Below are 25,575 nucleotides of genomic sequence, written 5' to 3' on the forward strand. Positions count from 1 at the left end.
TGATCAGCACCTCAACTTGGTCAACCAACCCACACACCTCCACTGGAAGCCTCCTGAGGACCTCTGCTGCCTCTCCGCTGCTGCTACAGGGGTATTTGTTGCAAAAGAGAGGGATCTGCACTGAAAGAGAATCTATGTTCAGCTTAGGGTACTGATGTAGAGACTCATCCAACTCCCCCGTGAGAAGCGCTCTTTTGCAGGACGTTTAGACTGTCCTGGTCAAAACGGTCGCCAAACTGAACCTCCACACCATCCAACACTTTAAAACATTCTGCCCTATAGTGATCCACTGCTTTGCCAGCAAATCGTCTTGAGTGTGTCTCAATGGATTCAATCAATGGTGTTGCTTTCTCATACAGTGCAAGGTAGGTTTCATCATTTCTGCTGTTTACCCCACGCGCTGGATAACTGGGCACTGATTGGATTTAGCTGGTGTGCTGTGACATCTACAAAGTGGCGGTGGGTTTGGCAGTTTTTGTGAATTTTTCAATGGCTTTTCCACCAGTTCCTAAATCCTGCACTAATGAAGGCAACATCCGCTCTTTGGCAAAAAGATGGCTGGCTTAAAAACCCTTGGCTACAGTGAAAACACAACACTCCTTTCATTGATGGATTATATTGTAGCCAGGGGAAACCGCAAAACCATCTTTCTTGAAACCTCAACACTCTGTAGGCAAGAGTTTGCGGATCTATAAATTGTGCGTGTGGCTGATATGGTTTTGTGCCATCACTGAGGTAACTGGACAATGCTGTGCCACTGTCCCCTATACTGGTGCTGCTGGCAACAAGGGTGACACCTGGTCCTGCCGTGGTGTCACAGTGGCGTGTATAAGTGGCAGGGAAGTCAGGCGCAGGAGAGTCAAATATAGTGTAGAATGGAGTTTCTTTAATAAAGTCCCAGTAATCTGCTCCATAACACTCACAGGAAAAACATAAAACAAAATCTGGGTACGAAGACCCGTCGCACACCTATACACAACAACACAACACTTGACAACGAATAATCTCTGACAAAGACATGAAGGGAAACAGAGGGTTAAATACACAATAGGTAATGGATGGGATTGAAAACAGGTGTGTGGGAAGACAAGACAAAACCAATGGAAAATGAAAAATGGATCGATGTTGGCTAGAAGACCGGTGACGTCGACCGCCGAACACCGCCCGAACAAGGAGAGGCAACGACTTCGGCAGAAGTCGTGACACGTGGCTGTGACACTGTCCTCTGAAGTCTCTTTCCGTGGCTCTTTCCCTTTCACCACCCTCACTGCCTCAGTCCCCGTCTCTGCCAGTCTGTCCCTGCCCATCTGTCCCCAGCTCTGCTGTCTGTGTGCCATCTGTTGCCTGCTCTGCCTAATGACATCATTGTGAAACATTTCCATTATCATTTCACTTCTTTCTTATGAAAATTTTATCAACAAGTTTTTGAGATATTAGGCTAGTAGGGGGTTCTTACTTTGCGTTTTGGTTTCTGACAAATACTCTTGATGTCCGTCTTTTTTCTGCCATTTTCCTACCTGGCTGGCTACACACACACAGTGTGCAGGTTATTTACAGTAGGAGATGGGCTTCTATCATCTTCCATCATTCTAGATGTTCTTCTACCATCTATCATTCTAGATGGGCTTCTATCATTCTAGATGGGTTCGATCTAAAAGGAAGCTAGCTAGTCTGCTAGCAAATGTGAAACGGATTGCAGTGACAAGGGTTGACAGCTGTATGAGTTCACCATTTACACAACGTATGCTGCAACCTTTTGTAATTGTAATATAGTTTATGTTTTATTTTGGCTGGCTTCCAACAATAGCAGAATTTGCAGAGCTAGCGAGCACCAATTCTGTTTCTGTGGTGTTTGCTATAATCTTTGCTATCGTCAGTTTACTCCAAAATGTGCTTCAAAGTCCCCCAGTAACAATTTAGCTTTTACAACGAGACCATTAAATATATTTAATACAATGGTAGAAGAGAGTGTAGTTCTGTTCAGTTTATCGCTAACCTTATCACAGGGACTTCGAAGCACTACAGCTGCATGCTGATCCTGGAATAAACTGACGATAGCAAAGATCCACCTTTGACGACACCACATACATGGAATAGGTACTAGCTAGCTTGTTAGCTAATGTTTGCACGCTAGCTCTGCAAATGTAGCTATTGTGTGTGTGAACCCTGCCAACATAAAACATCGCTATGATGCGATTGACTGGATCACCCTCACGTTAGTTACGTGCATTGAGGGCCTTTCAGGACACGAACCCTCTGTTACCTTGCCAGCTAAGGAACACTACATTACATTGCTAGCTTCTCTCATTGACTCAAATTCAAATAGCTGCAAAAACTGGTTGATGTTACTGTAGCTAGCTAGCAAACATAGAGAGTGATCTGTAAGTTAATGAAGCGAAAATGAAGACTGGTGACGGTTATATGTCCGTCCCCCTGGGATTTCCGCCGATGGTCTACTGTACATTAAGTCTCTTGTTCTAGAATTAATGTGGTGGTCTTCCAACATGGCCGCCTGGAGGCGTTGTAGGTCAACTGCAGGCCCTCTATACGTTAAGTCTCTGCTTCTAGTGATATCTCTGTCTCTGAGTCATCTGTGTGTCTCTGTCTGTGTGACAGCTGTAGGTATTAACTCTAGGGAAGTATCAGCAAAATGACACGGGTAGTTGTGGCTATGCTAATACAAAAAATGGAACAGGTTTTCAAACATGTGTGCATACTTGTGTGCGTGTTTGTGTGCGTGTGAGAGATACAGTGGTTATTGTTAAAGCATTTTCTGCGGCACAATATAAATTATTCCATTTCTCTACATGGTCATCTTGTCCAGAGTATATCTCAACACAGTCCTCATGTCCAGGGAATTGACTTGCTATTTGTGATGATGGACAGGACACTATTATACCAGGAAGATATAGATCATAGAGGGGAAGTGGACAACAAAGGCTAGTTGTTAACATATATTAAATATCATATGTAACAGCCCCAAGATAATTCAGGGAGTTTCCAGAACTCCTCCTTCCTTTCACCTTTCTGCTGATCTGGACCCTCTGTTTACTCCCAAATATACATCAACATGTTCAGGAGGTCCAGGACTACAAACATGGGTCATTATAATGTCCATACAATAGATTTGACACTACAAACTGCTCCAAGTGTATATTGCGGGTGGGTAGGCTTAACCAGTGAGGATGAGATTTTGAGTGACAGCTGTTTGAACGACTGAAAATATCCACTTCACTCTTTTGGGACCGTTATATGGGAACAGCAGTCAAATATGAGCATTTGATATTGTATGTGACTTGACAACAAAGACTGATGGTCAAAGATGATTAAGTAACATCCTTTGAGATCCTTTTATATCTCTACTACACTCACTGATTGGTGATACAGTCAACTCATGTACAGTGATTGTAATGGGGGTTTGGTACTGTTGAGAATGTTATCACCAGGCCTAACCTGGAGCATGTAAATATCTGTAGAATACATTTGAATTGAACATTATTTGTATACACAAAGTCAAATGTACTAACTTCATGTTGCCTCTGATGATATGTCAAACATAACTACTGGTACACAGGAAGCTACAAACAGGAAATAAGTAGGACTTTTATTAATATAATACAACAAACAAATACAACAATAGGTGCATTTGAATGCGTGTGTGTACCTCCATGCATGTGTGCGTGCGTGTGTGTGTGTGTGAAAATGTGTGTAAGTGTGATAGAGAGAGAGTTTGTGTTTGTGTGTGTGTGTGTGTGTGTGTGTGTGTGTGTGTGTGTGTGTGTGTGTGTGTGTGTGTGTGTGTGTGTGTGTGTGTGTGTGTGTGTGTGTGTGTGTGTGTGTGTGTGAGTGTGCGTGCATGCGTGTGCGTGTGCGAGAGAGAGAGAATGAAGAACAAAGTTGTGTACAATATAAACTGCTATATGTGTTACATTATGTTGACATGGTGATGTTAAAACACTTTCTCACAAATCCAGTTGAGTTTCCTGTCACATGACATGTCATTCCATGCCTTAAGTGGAGTCCAATCTTTATGTATCTCAACACAGTCCTCTTCCCCACTAGGATCTTCACTATCAGGCTGCTTGTCATTCCAGTACCTACAGGGTTAAAAACAGTCAGATATCATGGTTAATACCAGTACCTACAGGGTTAACAACAGTCAGATATCATGGTTAATACCAGCACCTACAGGGTTAAAAACAGTCAGATATCATGGTTAATACTAGTACCTACAGGGTTAACAACAGTCAGATATCATGGTTAATACCAGTACCTACAGGGTTAACAACAGTCAGATATCATGGTTAATACCAGTACCTACAGGGTTAACAACAGTCAGATATCATGGTTAATACCAGTACCTACAGTGTTAAAACAGTCAGATGTCATGGTTAATACCAGTACCTACAGGGTTAAAAACAGTCAGATATCATGGTTAATACCAGCACCTACAGGGTTAAAAACAGTCAGATATCATGGTTAATACCAGTACCTACAGGATTAACAACAATAAGACATCACAGTAACAACATCATAATACTAATAATAATATGTAGACATTTTTCATCTTATAGTTAATTGTCTTGACTGGTATCATCAATGATAGTAACCTGTATAGAAAAAGGTTGAAAGGAGCCTTATTGACAGATTAGTTATCATATCTCACCTTGTGGTCAGTGGGGTGCCGTCCACCCATTTCCAGGTCCCCTCCTTAACAGAGTCAGTCAGACCAATCCAGACTCTCTTCTTGAGGTTGAAGAGAAATGTCTGTTGTTGAGAAAGATAAATTAACAGACATTTATGTTTGATCATATCTACCCCCTGCACACCCATCGCCTCTCCCTCTCCCTCTCCCTCTCGCTCTCACCTGTTCCTTATCACTGTTTATGATCACCAAGTCTGCTCCTCTCTTCAGACAGTCCTGTCTGCTCTCCTTCCAGGTTTTAGACTCAGTAGACAGGAAGTACCAACTGGATTCAAACTTCTGCCAGCCTTCAGGACAGGTTTGCAAATATTGATGAAAATACGAATTTCCTTCAATTTATCACACTGGACACTTAATGAAAGAACACAGACTGATGATTAGTTGTGTGGTATTAATGATAATTTATTGCTGTAGGTTTACTCACTGAGATTGGTAAGTCTCCAGTTAAGAAACTCTCTCTCAGTCTGTAGCTTGTCTCTCTCTTTAGTCATGGTGTTGTAACTGGTCTGTAGCTGGTCTCTCTCTTTAGTCATGGTGTTGTAACTGGTCTGTAGCTGGTCTCTCTCTTCAGTCAGGTTGTTGTAACTGGTCTGTAGGTTGGCTCTCTCTTTAGTCATGGTGTTGTAACTGGTCTGTATCTGGTATCTCTCTTTAGTCAGGGTGTTGTAACTGGTCTGTAGCTGGTCTCTCTCTTTAGTTAGGGTGTTGTAACTGGTCTGCATCTGGTATCTCTCTTTAGTCAGGTTGTTGTAGCTGGTCTGTAGCCGTTCTATCTCTGCAGATGAGTTGGTCTTATAGGCTATGAAGCTCTTAGAGACCCCATCATCTGTCATAACAACAACAAAGTGTATCAATAAAATAGATAATCTGGTGAATTGTAAGTGAATGCTGGTGAATTGTAGGAATTGTAACTTAAGACTTACAGTAGACAGACAGGCCTATGATCCCAGCCAGTAGAACACACAGCAGCCCCAGACACACTGCAACAACTCTGGAGGATCTCTTCTCTGAGCTATCAGGCTCTGTGGAGACAGATACTGTACATAGCATCAATGAGACAAAATAACACTTTTAAAGTGATATTTTCTCACCCCATCTCTCTTCCTGTTGAGGGGGACTTGTGGTTGTTAAAGATACAGCTTCTCACATTAACAGGAAATATAGTGACCAGTTAGTTATCTCCTAGCCTTGCTAACGTTAGCCAGCTAGCTAATAATAGTAGAATTCATATGTTTAGGACATTCGTAACATATTGTACGTTTTGCAAATTCATAACATATACACATTGTAATTCGTAACATATCATACAAAATGTAATTCGTAACATCATAGAAATTATAATTTGTTACATACCAAATGGATCATGGACATCCACAACTTGATACATATCATATGATACCTATCATATTACACTAAATGGAGTGACTCGTTTTACGTACAGAATAATAAGAAATGCAATGAGACCAGGTTGGAAATACACATTGGCGATTTGCATTGGACTTTATGAACATTAAAATGAATGTTTCTGCAGTTAGTATACATCCTAAAATACAGAGCCTCGAACATTTCAGAACATTTAACCTCTAGTCTTAAAGGAACAACGTTTGTTACAGTTTATTTTACTCAGTTGAATTTTGAAGCCTTGGGGCATGGGGCATCGACCAACCTCATCACATTAACATGAGGTAAATTGTTTATGCGGCAAGTGGAAAGATAATAACCATTAGTATAAACTTCCACGTGTGTGTCTCTATGACTACGGTGTATTTACCAGTGTTCTGAGATTCAGGTTGTTTATCTATGGTCCTGTTCACAGTATCCTGTCCACAGCTCTTCCTGTCTACATTAGCATAAATATCCTCAGACTGCTCCATATAAAGACTAATTCTAATTACTACCTTAAAATATACTGTGGTACTTTATGGATCTGCACACAGTACAACAGACAGTATATTATGTTTTATATCCTGTTAAACAGCTGCTTTAGTTTAACAGTCTGTTGTGTCTGAGAACGTACAGTGTTACAGGTGTAGGGAGGACTTCACACCTTAACCGGTGGTTTGAGCAGACAGCAACCTCCAGGAAGAGACACAACAGCAGATAGACACCATGATGAGTGTGTGGGTATGTAGCAGACAGGGCCACTGGTGTATGGTGCATTGTGTTGCCGTTGGTAACCTACACGTTGTCCCTTGTACAGTGAAGGTTGTGAGTCATTCTCATCTTCTATTAGCATTGTTTTTTTTGTATGTATGTGTGTGTGTGTGTGTGTGTGTGTGTGTGTGTGTGTGTGTGTGTGTGTGTGTGTGTGTGTGTGTGTGTGTGTGTGTGTGTGTGTGTGTGTGTGTGTGTGTGTGTGTGTTTCCTCTCAGTAATGTTCTGCCCTCTGCGTGTGTCCAGGTCACACTGTTTTAAGTATCCAATCACATTCAATCAGGAAGCTGGTAGACCTTGTTAAAGAACTTTGTTCCTTCATTTATTAATCTGTGCTTTGTTATTCTTATTATTAAAGTGATAAGCATAGGCTAATAATTGGTCCCACTTTTTTGCAAAATCACATGACATGTTTCTAATAAAAATAAAGAAGAATCATTTTCCAGAGTACAGTATGACTACATACTCTCCTCTAAATCTAAACACAACAATTATTTGTCTTATCTCTTAATTTTCATCTTCCTCCTCTATGTCTCTCTCTGACATTAAGGCTCTATCTCAATTAGTCTCTCCTCTCATCCTATCTCCTCTCCTCCCATCTCCTCTTATCTCTTGTCCTCCTATTTCCTCTCCTCTTATCTCCTCTCCTCCATATCACTCTATCCAACAATCAACATAGTATTGACTACCAGCTAGCTAATGTTAGTAGAATTCATATCATTAGGACATTCGTAACATATTGTATGTTTTTGCAAATTTGTAACATATCATACACATTGTAATTTGTAACATATCATACAAAATGGATGATGGTCATCCACACATTGATACATACCATATGAAAGGTAATATATCATATTATAATGGAGTGTCTCTGATTTACGAACAGAATAATACAAAATGTTTTGAGACTAGGTGTAACGAACGTCTACTTCGTCCTCCTCCTCAGACGAGGAGAGGAGAGAAGGATCAGATGACCAAAATGCAGCGTGGTAATTAGACATATTTATTTCAAAAAAACAAACGAAGACGAAAAACTCTTAAACAAACTACAAAACAACAAACGATGTAGACAGACCTGGGGCCTGTTGCACAAAAGTAGAATTAAGACATCCGGGATAAATGACTCAGCTGAGCTCAATGAAGCCAAAACATGTGCGTCCAGGCTTAATTGGTTGCACAAAGACCAAGCCAGGATGAGCAGACACGGATTCATTAAGCCAGGTGAAACCAATCCTGGATAGGTGCGCGCTCACGGCTCACTCAAATAGACCCCGCCACAGATCACAGATTAACTGATTTACCATGGCAACTAGAGCCGCGTACTTTTCCCCGTCGGAAGCACAAATCCTCATGGAGGCATACGAGGAGGTAAAAGATATAATTAAGAAGAAAGGCAACACCGCCACAGTGATAAAGCAAAGAGAAAAAGCGTGGCAAAGTATTGCAGACCGCCTGAATGCGTAAGTAGTGCACAATTACACACTCACCGCTCCGCTGAAACGTAACAATTACAATTCAAATATTTAATTCACATCTCCAAAAATGCAGTTGTACTGTAATTATGAAACGGTTAAATTTTTAATTGAAATGCACTGCAGATATGAGTGAAATTGTGTAAAGTAACTCCATCACACTGTATAAAGCTATGATAAATATTTTGATATTTTTACTGAAAACAAGACAAAAATACCAAGTAATTTTTTGCAGTGTGACTCCATTAAATGTGTGTGTGTGTGTGTGTGTGTGTGTGTGTGTGTGTAGATTAAACATGAACGGGCCAAAACGGACATGGCAGCAGGTCAAAATCAAATACAAGAACATTCTGCAGAATGGTATGGTCCCTGACTAATATTTAACAAAGCACAAGCATATATTGTACCCAGAAGGTGCCTGCTCACACATTGTCTGTACTGTTTTAGCAGTGAAAAAGAATACCCACAGACAAGGCACGGGTGGTGGGTCACCAAAGGCTGACCTTACCCCAGCAGAGGACATGGCCTTGGAGCTAAATAAAGGCAGGCCCGTCTTAGAGGGGATCCCTGGGGGGAAAGAGACGAGCATAGGTTCCTCCCAAGATGCCACCCGCTTCATTCAAGGTATGTCCTTCCATCTCTACATGGGATACAACCACATTCATATTGAATCAATTTGGACTGTCTGACTTTGGTTTACCTATTGCCTTGCAGTGTCTGGCAGCACTGTGTTCCTGTTAGAGCCACCAGCACAAGCACCAGACGATGCTGATCCAGTGAGTACTCCATCAAAGGCATACTGTAGGCCTGGCATGTCTTGTCTACTAGCTTCAATATGAATCCGATTAAATGTGATAGGGTGAAGGCCCCAGTGCAGCAGCAACAGCACATGATGGAGACGATGATGAGGAGGAGACCATCTCTCTGGATTCCAGAAGGCATGAGGTATCATGTTAAGACTGTGAAAGTACTATTTACTCTACAATGGTGAGGAGTCCTCATCAAAATCAAAAAATCTAATTTCTTTTACAGGACCCAGATGCTATACAGTGGGAAAACCAGCCTGGCAACATAGTGCGTATTAATAAAAGGACACCACATCCTGCCAAATTCCAGCTGCGCTAATTGTATTGTGTTCACAGAGCTCACAAGCTATCAGAAAGTTGTATGGCAACCACCTCCGGCGCCAAATAGAACTGGCAGACATAGACATTCAGTACAAGAAGAAAAAGATGGAAAATCTTGCACTGGAGTCCGAAATAAAAAAGAGGACAATTAGGAAACTGGACCTTGAAATAAAAAAACTTGAGAGGGAGGTGAGATATGCCTTCAATGTACACTGTATGCTAACTGTAACACAAATGTATTAATCATTATTTTTCTTTCCTCCCCCAGCTCCAAGAAGATGACACAGCTCAAAATAAAAATTAGGTATATTCTCGTAAAGTCAAGTGAGCCATGACATATGAGCTCTTATTGTGAGCACACAGGACGGTGGCATCTTTCTAAGGTTTTTTTTATTTTCCCAGCAATCAGTACAACCAAGTCATCGTTATAAGGCATCGCCCTCTTTTGCCCACCCCCCCAGCACCAGGTGTGGCCACTAGCCTATATGAAGGCCCAAAATTGTGTGTTCCTTTCTGCTCTGACAATGGCATGCCCATTCGTGCGAGATGTGGTGGATGAAGAAGCACTTGTGCTGAGGAGAGCCTTCAGGCGAGAAAGGGTCTTCAGGGACCGGTTGGACCCACTGGCCTTCCCTGATGACCATCTATATGAAAGATACAGGTTTTCTGCAGATGGCATCAGGTATCTATGCAGACTACTGGGTCCCAGGATTAAGCACCGCACTGCACGGAGCCATGCACTGAGTGTGGAGCAAATGGTTTGTGTGGCCTTGCGCTTTTTTGCTAGTGGAGCCTTCCTGTACTCAGTGGGGGATGCAGAACAGCTGAACAAGGCCACAATTTGCCGCACAATAAGGAGTGTGTGTCTGGCTATCAAAGCATTAGCAGATGTCTTCATCTCCTTCCCTGGCCACAGAAGACTCTGTGACATCAAAGAGGAGTTCTATAGGATTGCAGGTAAGAGGATCTACAAATTACAGGACAACTGTTAACACATAGTAGGATACTCATTACTTTGTGTGACAGGTTTCCCCAATGTCATTGGTGCAGTGGACTGCACACACATAAGGATAAAAGCCCCCTCAGGTGCCCATGAGGCCGATTTTGTGAATAGGAAATCCTTTCACAGCATTAATGTTCAGGTGAACATAACTTTTTGATATTGTCCATTGACGAACACTCTGCATTGCCAGTGATGTGCATTGATTGGTGTAATATTCCTCATCTTATGATTTCAGATGGTCTGCAATGCTGACTGTGTGATCAGCAATGTTGTGGCAAAATGGCCTGGCTCAGTCCATGACTCCAGAATCTTTCGGGCCTCTGAAATCTATCAGTGCCTATCACAAGGTAAGCCACACAACCCCTATTTATAACCATCATGGCTGTGTCAAGAATATCACTGTGTTTATGAGGTAGTAATGATGAGATTTTGTGTTGACAGGTGAATTCTCTGGTGTGTTGCTGGGAGACAGGGGGTATGGCTGCCAGCCTTTTCTCCTGACACCTTTCACAGACCCCCAGGAAGCACAGCAGGCCTACAACCATGCCCATGCCAGGACCAGGGCCAGAGTTGAAATGACCTTTGGCCTCCTGAAGGCACGCTTTCACTGCCTTCACAAATTAAGGGTCAGCCCTGTTAGGGCATGTGATATTACTGTGGCTTGTGCTGTCCTCCACAATGTGGCCTGCCTGAGGAAGGAGAGGGCCCCCAGAGTGCCACCAGCCATGGACTGGGACAATCCGGCAATCTTCCCTGATGACGACAGTGGTCGGCTGCTGAGGGACCAATATGTGTTGAATTATTTTAGTTAGTATGTGTGCTTTCAATTTTGGTTAAATATGTCCTGCGGTGGCAGAGGAATTTGGGTTTTTTTGGGTTCGTTTTTTGACGAATTTGGCCTCTTATGATGTTTGTGCGGTATACTGTGTGTAATACAAGGCTGCAGGGAGGCTACTGCATCCATTCATTTGTCTGTTCAGTTGATGTGTATGGATTTGTCCTGCATTTATTTTAGTGTGCAGACATGCAGGGTGTGTTATATACAGACCTTTGAATGTGTATGTATCATTTTGTATAATATGCTTGGATTCTGTGCTTTCCATCTTGTAGAGTCACTGTGACTTCAGTTTCGAAAGGAGCTGATGGTTTACCTGCTTTGTTTTGTCCTTATTCAATAAAGGAACATAATGTTACACATTGTGTTTTTATATTCATATGGAATGTGTATTTGTTTATATGACAGAGTACTAGGGCCACACTGAAGAAAAAGGATAAAGTCATAAATTTATGAGGCTGGTTCTTTCTGCAGAAAAGCTACATATTGTTTTTACAGTTTTGATACTTATGACAATGTGATACTTAATATTCTGGCACATCAGCATGTCTTTGTTTATGAAACCATACTGAAGTACAATTTCACGAAATGCCCCACATCTGTCATTTTAACAACTGTCCTCCTTTAAAACAACTGGTTACAATATTATGACTTGTGTTTTTTTCCCCTCTGTGGCCCTAATATTCTATCATTTTATATATAGCCTTATAGTCTATGGGAAACTGTAAATTATCTAATGATAGCAACATCATCTAAAAATCATTTTTTATCCAAAATCATTGAAATTAATGATCACAAACGTTTAAATAATAACAGTGGGTCTAGTTATATGTGATAACAATGTATAGTGAGCAGTGAAATAACTATTGGTTTCCATTTGTGGTGACTGCTGACTGACATTAGGGATGAGATTAAATAGATCCTGGAATTTAGCCTGGTCTGGAGCAGGCTAGCTCCACAGAATAAATCTCCATGGTAATTTATACCATAACATATCCTCCTGCCCCCTATCCATCTTTAGTGCAACCGGATTACGGATCAATTGAGCCAGGATCACCAAGATATCCTGGCTTAATCCCTTATCCTAGTTTTGTGCAACAGGCCCCTGGACTTAGAACTTACATACAACGAAGAACGCACGAACAGGTACAGACTACAAACAAACGAACGAACGAACGATACAGTCCTGTGTGGTAACAAACATACAAACACCGGAAACAACCACCCACAACAAACAATGTGAAACAACCTACCTTAATATGGTTCTCAATCAGAGGAAACGTAAACCACCTGCCTCTAATTGAGAACCATATCAGGTAACCCATTAACCAACATAGATACACATAACATAGAATGCCCACCCCAACTCACGCCCTGACCGACTAAACACATACAAAACAACAGAAAACAGGTCAGGAACGTGACACTAGGTTGGACTAGGTTGGACTTATCGGCATAGTAATTACTAGACTACCAGAAAAACAATGAGAGAGAGCTTCCAATCATGTTCCTAAAAATATGTTTTGACTCATGGATGTCATTCCATGAGAACTGTAGATGTATTATAGAAGCCAAGTACTATTTGCATTTGAAAATGTAATGGAACGAGAGACAAAATGTGTTGATAATGGTATGCGCATCTTTGACAGTGTCTTTAAAGCTGTAAAAACATAGGACTATGTCTATAATTGAGGAGGATGTTTGTATTACAGTGTCTGACTGTCTGGATCTCTGTGTTGTTTAGGTACTGGCAGACGGACTGTGTTGAGACAAACTATGGACAAGAAGACCCTGTAAAGACATGGAATGATGACAATTGTGGCAAATATCAAAACTGGATATCTCTCGCTCTCTCGCTCTCTCGCTCGCGCTCTCATATACAAAAATAGAACACGTATGCATTCTTGTGTCCGTGCTGTGTGTATGTGTGAGAGATTTTTACAGTGGTTATTGTTAGACCATTATCTGCAGGACAAAATAAATCATTCCATGTCTCTACATGGTCACCTTGTCCAGAGTATATCTCAACACAGTCCTCCTGCCCAGGGAATGGGACTTGCTATTTGTGATGATGGACAGGACACTATCATACCAGGAAGATATAGATCATAGAGGGGAAGTGGACAACAAAGGCTAGTTGTTAACACATATTAAACTTCATATGTAACAGCCCCAAGATAATTCAGGGAGTTTCCAGAACTCCCCCTTCCTTTCACCTTTCTGCTGATCTGGACCCTCTGTTTACTCCCAAATATACATCAACATGTTCAGGAGGTCCAGGACTACAAACATGGGTCATTATAATGTCCATACAATAGATTTGACATTACAAACTGCTCCAAGTGGATATATGAGGGTGGGTAGTCTTAACCAGTGAGGATGAGATGACAACAGTAACCACCGTGTCTCTCCTCTACATTTACCCATTAGTAATTTTTTGAAATGTTAACTAGGTAAGTAAATTAAGAACAAGTTCTTATTTACAATGACAACCTACCCCAGCCAAACCTCCCCCTAACCCGGACGACGCTGGGCCAATTGTGCGCCGCCCTATGGGACTACTGATCATGGTCGTTTGTTATACAGCCTTGGATTGAACACAGGTCTGTAGTGACGGCTCTTGAACTTCAATGCAGTGCTTTAGACCGCTGCGCCGCTCAGCCCCCCATTTAGCAGACTATGTTATCCAGAGTGACTTACAAAAGTATGTTTAAGTGCCTTGCTCAAGGGCACATCGACAGATTTTTCACGTAGTCGGCTCAGGAATTCGATCCAGCAACCTTTCGGTTACTGGCCTAGTGATCTTAACTGCTAGAAGTCCTGCCGCCGTCTCTCTTCATGAACCTGATTGGTCGAGGAGATTTTGAGTGACAGCTGGTTGAATGACTGAAAAGATCCACTTCACTTCCCTCTTTTGGGACCCATATGGAGGAACAATAATCAAATATGAGCATTTGATATTGTGCTTTTGTGTAACTTGACAACAAAGACTGACTGTCAAAGAGTATTATGAGAACACACAGCAGCCCCAGACACACTGCAGCAACTCCAGAGGGTCTCTTCCACCACTGAACATGTACTGAATCACACATTAAAGATCGTTGGTAATGTGTTTTACTGTATCATCCAGGATTGGGACAAATAAATCTGTTTAATGTGTAGTGTGTGTGTGTGTATGTATGTTCATGCAATCTTACCTGAAGCAACAACTCCATCTCTTGGACTGGGCTTGAAGGCTCTTACGTTGGAATATAATTGGCTGTCAATGTCTGTGTTCTTCATTGCATCAGGCTCATCGTCTTCAAATCCATCTGAGTTTCCATAAACTCCCTCTGACATCTTAACACACTTGTGGTCAAATACAGTAACTTCTACTTCTAACCTCAACTCTAATGTACGTCTGTAGCTGTGTCTTCTCCCTGCACTGTCCTGGGTCTGTGTGACTTTAGTTAGTGAAACTATCTGTCATCCACAGTGGATGATAAATTGTGAAATCAACACAACACTGGCCACCATGTGACTCCCACCAGCCTTAGTTTGATAATATACTACATGATATGACTCCCACCAGCCTTAGTGTGATAATATACTACATGATATGACATTATATCATGCTATGTGATGTATGTGTGAATTCACAGGGTCCCAATGTTGGATCTGCTAAAATAAATTGGGATCTTTTTAATTTACATGTACACTACATATATTCTGACTGACTTTATACTAGCCTCTGCCTTCAATGGAGAGCACATTATGGCTTTCACTCTGTGACTGGAAGTGTAGGGAGAAGTTGATCTTGGGTCAGTTTTGCATTTCCACCACAAATGGTTAAGGTTAAGATTGGGGGAAAGAAACCTGTTCCTAGATCTGTACCTAGGGGAAACCTCCCCCCGTGTTGTGACCGGCCACCAATGGCCATATAGGGGTCTTTGTTCTATCTATGCTGACTGTGAATAGTTACTCAGAATGAAAAAGCAGAAGTTCTGACAATATCTCCATAGTTTCAGTTTTAAGGGAATCGAAAGAATAAAAACCCTTCACATGTTTTATGCCAAAACATTCATATCTCCACCCTGTCTTTTAGTACAACATAACATCTACATACTGGTTACATCTAATGACAACTCTCTCTGCACTGATTCCACTGTCCCACATGACATCTACCTACATGAACTATTATACAACTCTACAGCTCTACTCTATTCCACAGGAGGAGAGAAAGCATCACACAGATCCTGAGATACAGGGACAGAGTCAAAGGTGTCCCTCTGGTGGATGTAGTACTAACTACAGGTACAGCTGTAGTGTTGCTGACAGAGACCTGGGTGAATGTAGTACTAACTACAGGTACAGCTGTAATGTTGGTGACAGAGACCTGGGTGGATGTAGTACTAACTACAGGTACAGCTGTAGTGTTGGTGACAGAGACCTGGGTGGATGTAGTACTAACTACAGGTACAGCTGTGGTGTTGGTGACAGAGACCTGGGTGGATGTAGTACTAACTATAGGTACAGCTGTAGTGTTGGTGACAGAGACCTGGGTGGATGTAGTACTAACTACAGGTAAAGCTGTGGTGTTGGTGACAGAGACCTGGGTGGATGTAGTACTAACTACAGGTACAGCTGTGGTGTTGGTGACAGAGACCTGGGTGGATGTAGTACTAACTACAGGTACAGCTGTGGTGTTGGTGACAGAGACCTGGGTGGATGTAGTACTAACTACAGGTACAGCTGTAGTGTTGGTGACAGAGACCTGGGTGGATGTAGTACTAACTACAGGTACAGCTGTTGTGTTGGTGACAGAGACATGGGTGGATGTAGTACAAACTACAGGTACAGCTGTAGTGTTGGTGACAGAGACCTGGGTGGATGTAGTAGTTTCCCAAGATGCTTTTGGGAAACGGGGCCCTGGGTTGTAGAGCTCACAACTACCCCAACAGAGTCCTTCACTGAGCCCAGACACACACTCATGTTGCCTGCCCTGTCCTCTACCACCAGTTCTAACTTCTAACAGCAGGTGGCACTGCAGTCCACAGGGTCATTTTTTTTGGCTCTGGGGCCCACTGCCATAGAACTGTTGAGGGTCCCTTTGCCCGGGCATAGGGTGATGCAGATGATGCCTGTCTCGTTGACACCGTCGGTGAGGTTGGCAGAGCGCTGCCAGTTTGAGGAGCTGCATGCTGCCGGGCAGTCAGAGGAGACCACTGAGGTGTAATAACAACAGTTTTAGTAGCTGCATGCTGCCGGACAGTCAGAGGAAACCACTGAGGTGTAATAACAACAGTTTGAGGAGCTGCATGCTAACGGGCAGTCAGAGGAGACCACTGAGGTAAAATAACAACAGTTTGAGGAGCTGCATGCTAACGGGCAGTCAGAGGAGACCACTGAGGTACAATAACAACAGTTTGAGGAGCTGCATGCTAACGGGCAGTCAGAGGAGACCACTGAGGTACAATAACAACAGTTTGAGGAGCTGCATGCTAACGGACAGTCAGAGGAGACCACTGAGGTATAATAACAACAGTTTGAGGAGCTGCATGCTAACGGACAGTCAGAGGAGAACACTGAGGTATAATAACAACAGTTTGAGGAGCTGCATGCTAACGGGCAGTCAGAGGAGACCACTGAGGTATAATAACAACAGTTTTAGTAGCTGCATGCTAACGGGCAGTCAGAGGAGACCACTGAGGTACAATAACAACAGTTTGAGGAGCTGCATGCTAACGGACAGTCAGAGGACACCACTGAGGTACAATAACAACAGTTTGAGGAGCTGCATGCTAACGGACAGTCAGAGGAGACCACTGAGGTATAATAACAACAGTTTGAGGAGCTGCATGCTAACGGACAGTCAGAGGAGACCACTGAGGTATAATAACAACAGTTTGAGGAGCTACATGCTAACCGACAGTCAGAGGAGACCACTGAGGTATAATAACAACAGTTTTAGTAGCTGCATGCTAACGGACAGTCAGAGGAGACCACTGAGGTATAATAACAACAGTTTGAGGAGCTGCATGTTAACGGGCAGTCAGAGGAGACCACTGAGGTATAATAACAACAGTTTGAGGGGCTGCATGCTGCCGGGCAGTCAGAGGAGACCACTGAGGTGTAATAACAACAGCTTGAAGAGCTGCATGCTAACGGACAGTCAGAGGAGACCACTGAGGTACAATAACAACAGTTTGAGGAGCTGCATGCTAACAGACAGTCAGAGGAGACCACTGAGGTATAATAACAACAGTTTGAGGAGCTGCATGCTAACAGACAGTCAGAGGAGACCACTGAGGTATAATAACAACAGTTTGAGGAGCTGCATGCTAACGGGCAGTCAGAGGAGACCACTGAGGTATAATAACAACAGTTTGAGGAGCTGCATGCTAACGGACAGTCAGAGGAGACCACTGAGGTACAATAACAACAGTTTGAGGAGCTGCATGCTAACAGGCAGTCAGAGGAGACCACTGAGGTATAATAACAACAGTTTGAGGAGCTGCATGCTAACGGACAGTCAGAGGAGACCACTGAGGTACAATAACAACAGTTTGAGGAGCTGCATGCTAACAGGCAGTCAGAGGAGACCACTGAGGTATAATAACAACAGTTTGAGGAGCTGCATGCTAACGGGCAGTCAGAGGAGACCACTGAGGTATAATAACAACAGTTTGAGGAGCTGCATGCTAACGGGCAGTCAGAGGAGACCACTAAGGTATAATAAGAACCCGTTGTTATCAAGGTAATCACATGTATATCTGGGTTGCATCCGGTTTACTCAGCCCAACATCACATGCACAGTAGCACTCAGTGCACCCTGGGAGCAGCGCGAGCAGTGATGTCGTCATTACGTCATCAAAAACATGGCAGACATTAGATGAATATACATTTTTTTAAATATTTTTTATCGGCCTCAGTGATAATTATCTGAATAATTCAATGGATATATTGTGCACAAAGGTGATGACTAAAGTGTCTTATTACACATTTTCAAATCTGACTGCCTAGCGTCTGTTAAACTGCAGTACCGAAACAAAACTGTTGGAGCAATCGAAACAGTGCTTCTAGACCAGTAACCCTTTTCCCCTTGGAGGAGATGCTTGGTAGCCCTCACTGGGGATTGGTAAATATCATATGTAACAGCCCCAAGATAATTCAGGGAGTTTCCAGAACTCCCCCTTCCTTTCTGCTGATTTGGACCCTCTGTTTACTCCCAAATATACATCAACATGTTCAGGAGGTCCAGGACTACAAACATGGGTCATTATTTTTTATTTTACCTTCATTTAACTAGGCAAGTCAGTTAAGAACAACTTCTTATTTTCAAAGACAGCCTAGGAACAGTGGGTTAACTGCCTTGTTCAGGGGCAGAACAGCAGATTTGTACCTTGTCAGCTCAGGGATTTGAACTTGCAACCTCTCAGTTACTAACCCAACACTCTAACCACTAGGCTACCCTAAAATATCCATACAATTGCTTTGACAGTACAAACTGCTCAAGTGGATTTTGAGGGTGAGTAGTCTTAACCAGTGAGGATGAGATGGCGACATAATTGGCCACAGCCCACTTCTCTCCTAATGAACCTGATTGGTTGAGTTTGAGTGACAGCTGGTTGAACCACTGAAAATACCCACTTCACTTCCCTCTTTTGTTACCCATATAAGGGGACAGCAGTTAAATGTGAGCATTTGATATTGTGCCTAAATGTAACTTGACAACAAAGACTGACTGTCAACAATTATTAAGTAACATCCATTGATACCCTTTGATATCTCTACTACACTCATTGATTAGTGACACAGTCAACTCCTATAGTGTATGTAATGGTGGTTTGGGACTGTTGAGAATGTTATCACCAGGTCTAAATTGGAGCATGTAAATATCTGTAGCAAGTAAGAAGATTGCATTTTATCTGGAAATGGTGAAATGCACTGCATGCAGAGTGTTGACAAAATCAAATGTACTTGATGTTGACTCATACACAGGAAGTTATGTCAGGAAATAAGTAAGGTTTTTATTAATATGTTAATACAAAGAAATACAACATGTGAGTTGGTTTGAGACACAGAGAGAGAGAACTGTAGGTTGCTGTATGTGTTACATCATGTTGTCATGGTGATTTTAAAACACTTTCTCACAAATCCAGTTGAGTTTGCTGTCACATGACAAGTAATTCCATGCCTTTAGATGACTCTGATCTTCCTGTATCTCAGCACAGTCTTCCCCAGTAATACCTGCATTATCAGGCTGTTTGTCAATCCAGTACCTACAAGGTTAACAACAGTCAGATATCATGGTTAATACCAGTACCTACAAGGTTAAAAACAGTCAGATATCATGGTTAATACCAGCACTTACAGGGTTAAAAAGAGTCAGATAGCATGGTTAATACCAGTAACTACAGGGTTAACAACAGTCAGATATCATGGTTAATACCAGTACCTACAGGGTTAACAACAGTCAGATATCATGGTTAATACCAGTACCTACAGGGTTAAAAACAGTCAGATATCATGGTTAATACCAGTACCTACAGGATTAAAAACAGTCAGATATCATGGTTAATACCAGTACCTACAGGGTTAAAACAGTCAGATATCATGGTTAATACCAGTACCTACAGGGTTAAAACAGTCAGATATCATGGTTAATACCAGTACTTACAGGGTTAAAAACAGTCAGATATCATGGTTAATACCAGTACCTACAGGGTTAAAAACAGTCAGATATCATGGTTAATACCAGTACCTACAGGATTAAAAACAGTCAGATAATATGGTTAATACCAGTACCTACAGGATTAAAAACAGTCAGATATCATGGTTAATACCAGTACCTACAGGGTTAAAAACAGTCAGATATCATGGTTAATACCAGTACCTACAGGATTAAAAACAGTCAGATATCATGGTTAATACCAGTACCTACAGGGTTAACAACAGTCAGATATCATGGTTAATACCAGTACCTACAGGGTTAATAACAGTCAGATATCATGGTTAATACCAATACCTACAGGGTTAACAACAGTCAGATATCATGGTTAATACCAGTACCTACAGGGTTAAAACAGTCAGATATCATGGTTAATACCAGTACCTACAGGGTTAAAAACAGTCAGATATCATGGTTAATACCAGTACCTACAGGGTTAAAACAGTCAGATATCATGGTTAATACCAGTACCTACAGATATCATGGTTAATACCAATACCTACAGGGTTAAAAACAGTCAGATATCATGGTTAATACCAGTACCTACAGGGTTAACAACAGTCAGATATCATGGTTAATACCAGTACCTACGGGGTTAAAAACAGTCAGATATCATGGTTAATACCAGTACCTACAGGGTTAAAAACAGTCAGATATCATGGTTAATACCAGTACCTACAAGGTTAACAACAGTCAGATATCATGGTTAATACCAGTACATACAGGGTTAACAAAAGTCAGATATCATGGTTAATACCAGCACTTACAGGGTTAATAACAGTCAGATATCATGGTTAATACCAGTACCTACAGGGTTAAAAACAGTCAGATATCATGGTTAATACCAGTACCTACAGGATTAAAAACAGTCAGATATCATGGTTAATACCAGTACCTACAGGGTTAACAACAGTCAGATATCATGGTTAATACCAGTACCTACAGGGTTAATAACAGTCAGATATCATGGTTAATACCAATACCTACAGGGTTAACAACAGTCAGATATCATGGTTAATACCAGTACCTACAGGGTTAAAACAGTCAGATATCATGGTTAATACCAGTACCTACAGGGTTAAAAACAGTCAGATATCATGGTTAATACCAGTACCTACAGGGTTAAAACAGTCAGATATCATGGTTAATACCAGTACCTACAGATATCATGGTTAATACCAATACCTACAGGGTTAAAAACAGTCAGATATCATGGTTAATACCAGTACCTACAGGGTTAACAACAGTCAGATATCATGGTTAATACCAGTACCTACGGGGTTAAAAACAGTCAGATATCATGGTTAATACCAGTACCTACAGGGTTAAAAACAGTCAGATATCATGGTTAATACCAGTACCTACAAGGTTAACAACAGTCAGATATCATGGTTAATACCAGTACATACAGGGTTAACAAAAGTCAGATATCATGGTTAATACCAGCACTTACAGGGTTAATAACAGTCAGATATCATGGTTAATACCAGTATCTACATGGTTAACAACAGTCAGATATCATGGTTAATACCAGTACCTACAGGGTTAACAACCGTCAGATATCATGGTTAATACCAGTACCTACAGGGTTAAAACAGTCAGATATCATGGTTAATACCAGTACCTACAGGGTTAAAAACAGTCAGATATCATGGTTAATACCTGTACCTACAGGGTTAAAAACAGTCAGATATCATGGTTAATACCAGTACCTACAGGGTTAACAACAATAAGACATCATGGTTAATACCTGTACCTACAGGGTTAAAAACAGTCAGATATCATGGTTAATACCTGTACCTACAGGGTTAAAAACAGTCAGATATCATGGTTAATACCAGTACATACAGGGTTAACAAAAGTCAGATATCATGGTTAATACCAGCACTTACAGGGTTAATAACAGTCAGATATCATGGTTAATACCAGTATCTACATGGTTAACAACAGTCAGATATCATGGTTAATACCAGTACCTACAGGGTTAACAACCGTCAGATATCATGGTTAATACCAGTATCTACATGGTTAACAACAGTCAGATATCATGGTTAATACCAGTACCTACAGGGTTAACAACCGTCAGATATCATGGTTAATACCAGTACCTACAGGGTTAAAACAGTCAGATATCATGGTTAATACCAGTACCTACAGGGTTAAAAACAGTCAGATATCATGGTTAATACCAGTATCTACATGGTTAACAACAGTCAGATATCATGGTTAATACCAGTACCTACAGGGTTAACAACCGTCAGATATCATGGTTAATACCAGTACCTACAGGGTTAAAACAGTCAGATATCATGGTTAATACCAGTACCTACAGGGTTAAAAACAGTCAGATATCATGGTTAATACCAGTACCTACAGGGTTAAAAACAGTCAGATATCATGGTTAATACCAGTACCTACAGGGTTAAAAACAATCAGATATCATGGTTAATACCAGTACCTACAGGGTTAAAAACAATCAGATATCATGGTTAATACCAGTACCTACAGGGTTAACAACAGTCAGATATCATGGTTAATACCAGTACCTACAGGGTTAAAAACAGTCAGATATCATGGTTAATACCAGTACCTACAGGGTTAAAAACAGTCAGATATTATGGTTAATACCAGTACCTACAGGGATAACAACAGTCAGATATCATGGTTAATACCAGTACCTACAGGGATAACAACAGTCAGATATTATGGTTAATACCAGTACCTACAGGGTTAAAAACAGTCAGATATTATGGTTAATACCAGTACCTACAGGGTTAATAACCGTGAGATATCGCAGTTAGAACATTACAATCCTAAATAATATACATGTTAAATACATAATTAAAGATATCTTTGTTGACTGCTACAATCAATGACAATAACCTGTATAGAAACATTTTAATTGGAGCCTTATTGTCAGAGTAGTTAACATCTCTTACTCTGTGGTCAGTGGTGTTCCATCCACCCATTTCCAGGTCTCCTCTGTCTCTCTGTCAGTCAGACCAATCCAGACTCTCTTCTTGAAGGTGAAGAGAAACTCCTGTGGTTGAGAAAGATACAACTGCATTGAGTAAGCTCCAAGTTTTGGGACACTGACACATTTTTGTTGTTTTGGCTCTGTACTTCAGCACTTTGTATTTTAAATTATACATTAAAGGTTAAAGTGCGGACCGTCAGCTTTCAGTTTCGAGTTTTTTCATCCATATCGAGTGAACCGTTTAGAAATGACATCACTGTTTGTACATCGTCCTCCATTGTAGGGGACCAAAAGTATTAGGACAAATTCACTTATGTGTATTAAAGTAGTCAAAGTTTAGTATTTGGTCCCATATTCATAGCATACAATGACTACATTTAGCTTGTGACTCTACAAACGTGTTGAATGAATTTGCTTTTAGTTTTGGCTGTTTCAGATTATTTTGTGCCCAATAGAAATGAATGGTTAGTAATGTATTGTGTCAATTTGGAGTAATGTTTCATGTAAATAAGTATATAATATGTTTCTAAACACTTCTACATAAATGTGGATGCTACCATGACTATGGATAGTACTGAATGAATTGTCAATAATGATGAGTGAGAAAGTTAAAGGTGAACAAATCCAATAACCTGAAAGCTGTCAGTCTGCCCGTTAACCTCATAGACATTGTATATTTCCAAATCCAAAGTGCTGGAGCACAAAGCCCCCCCACCAAAAAAACCATTTGTCAACGTCCCAATACTTTAGAAACTCATTGTATGACCATATCTACCCCCGACAGACCTATATCCCCCCTACCCCCACCTCACCCTTCTCTTTTGCGCTGTCATCTCTCACCTGTTCCTCTTTGCTGTTAATGATCACCAGGTCTGCTCCTCTCTCCAGACAGTCCTGTCTGCTCTTCTCCCAGGTTTTCTCCTCAGTAGAGAGGAAGTACCAACTGGATTCAAACTTCTTCCATCCGTCACAACAACATGTTTTTTCTGTTTGATGACACAACACTGATACAATATGATACAATAAAATAAACATCACATTTTATTTTCCATGATTCACTGAACTAGATCTCAATGAAACATTGACTTTATAATAAAGAAAGGTATGAAAACCAGCTCACTGACCACAAAGCAAATTCTGAAGCCTGTCTTTCTCTAGTTGGTTGTTGTATTTGGTCTGTAGCTGGTCTCTCTCTTCAGTCAGGTTGTTGTATCTGGTCTGTAACTGGTCTCTCTCTTCAGTCAGGTTGTTGTATCTGGTCTGTAGCTGGTCTCTCTCTCCAGTCAGGTTGTTGTATCTGGTCTGTAACTGGTCTCTCTCTGCAGTTGCGTTAGTCTTATAAAGTGATAAACTCTGTGACAAGTTGTTCCTTTTATCCTCAGAAACTTTGATGGCTCTGTTATCTACAAAGTGTAAACACATAGTTACTAGGTAAAACACCAGGTAATTAGGCATAGTAACCAGCACTTACAACAACTATGTGAAAAGCAATGAACTTGTACACAAACTCACAATAGACATACAGGCCTATGATCCCAGCCAGTAGGAGAACACACAGCAGCCCCAGACACACTGCAGCAACTAGGAAGGGTCTCTTCACTGAGCTATCAGGCTCTGTGGACACATATAATATACTGTTATGTTTTGTGAGTGTGTGTGTGTGTGTGTGTGTGTGTGTTTTACCTGAGTGCTGGTCTCCTGGTCCATTATTAGGAGCAGTGTCCTCTGTCTCTTCTCTCTTGGTGCTGGTCTCACCTTCTCTCAGGGTGTCTGCACTGACGTAGATATCCACAATCCTCTCCTTCATCTCACCTCTGTTAAACCTGACCTTCTTGTTCATATCTGGCTCAGCATAGATGACCTTTGACATCTTCAACAATACATGGGTCTTTCTTTCTATGTAGGTCTACTAGACATTAATTAAGTCTCTGATTCTAATTAATGTGGTGGTCTTCCAACATGGCCACCAGGAGGCGTCGTACGTCAACTGCAAGTCCTCTATACGTTAAGTCTCTGCTTCTAGTGATATCTCTGTCTCTGAGTCATCTGTGTGTCTCTGTCTGTGTCACTGCTGTAGGTCTTAACTCTATGGAAGTATCAACAAAATGACACGGTAGTTGTGGTTATGCTAATGTAAAACATAGAACAAGTTTGCATAGTTGAGTGTATAATTGTGTGTGTTCTTGTGTGCAGTCATAGACTGTTCTCTCTACTGTGTGCAGTCATAGACTGTTCTCTCTACTGTGTGCAGTCATAGACTGTTCTCCCTACTGTGTGCAGTCATAGACTGTTCTCTCTACTGTGTGCAGTCATAGACTGTTCTCTCTACTGTGTGCAGTCATAGACTGTTCTCTCTACTGTGTGCAGTCATAGACTGTTCTCTCTACTGTGTGCAGTCATAGACTGTTCTCTCTACTGTGTGCAGTCATAGACTGTTCTCTCTACTGTGTGCAGTCATAGACTGTTCTCTCTACTGTGTGCAGTCATAGACTGTTCTCTCTACTGTGTGCAGTCATAGACTGTTCTCTCTATTGTGTGCAGTCATAGACTGTTCTCTCTACTGTGTGCAGTCATAGACTGTTCTCTCTA

General features: G+C 41.4%; 1 protein-coding gene across 1 annotated transcript in view; it reads right to left on the reverse strand.

Annotated features, from left to right (window-relative positions):
• Positions 1 to 3,854: 3,854 nt before the first annotated feature.
• Positions 3,855 to 25,575, reverse strand: part of LOC120053064 (CD209 antigen-like protein E) — a 157,652-nt gene continuing 135,931 nt past the window's right edge. The window contains exons 4-6 of the mRNA XM_039000313.1: positions 4,868 to 4,992; positions 4,667 to 4,767; positions 3,855 to 4,097 (exon numbers count right to left, since the gene is read on the reverse strand). Coding sequence (XP_038856241.1) covers positions 3,950 to 4,097; positions 4,667 to 4,767; positions 4,868 to 4,992 — 374 coding nt within the window. The 3' untranslated portion in view covers positions 3,855 to 3,949. The remainder of the gene's footprint in view (positions 4,098 to 4,666; positions 4,768 to 4,867; positions 4,993 to 25,575) is intronic.

Source organism: Salvelinus namaycush, chromosome 8, assembly GCF_016432855.1.
Source record: "Salvelinus namaycush isolate Seneca chromosome 8, SaNama_1.0, whole genome shotgun sequence".
Taxonomy (NCBI): domain Eukaryota; kingdom Metazoa; phylum Chordata; class Actinopteri; order Salmoniformes; family Salmonidae; genus Salvelinus; species Salvelinus namaycush.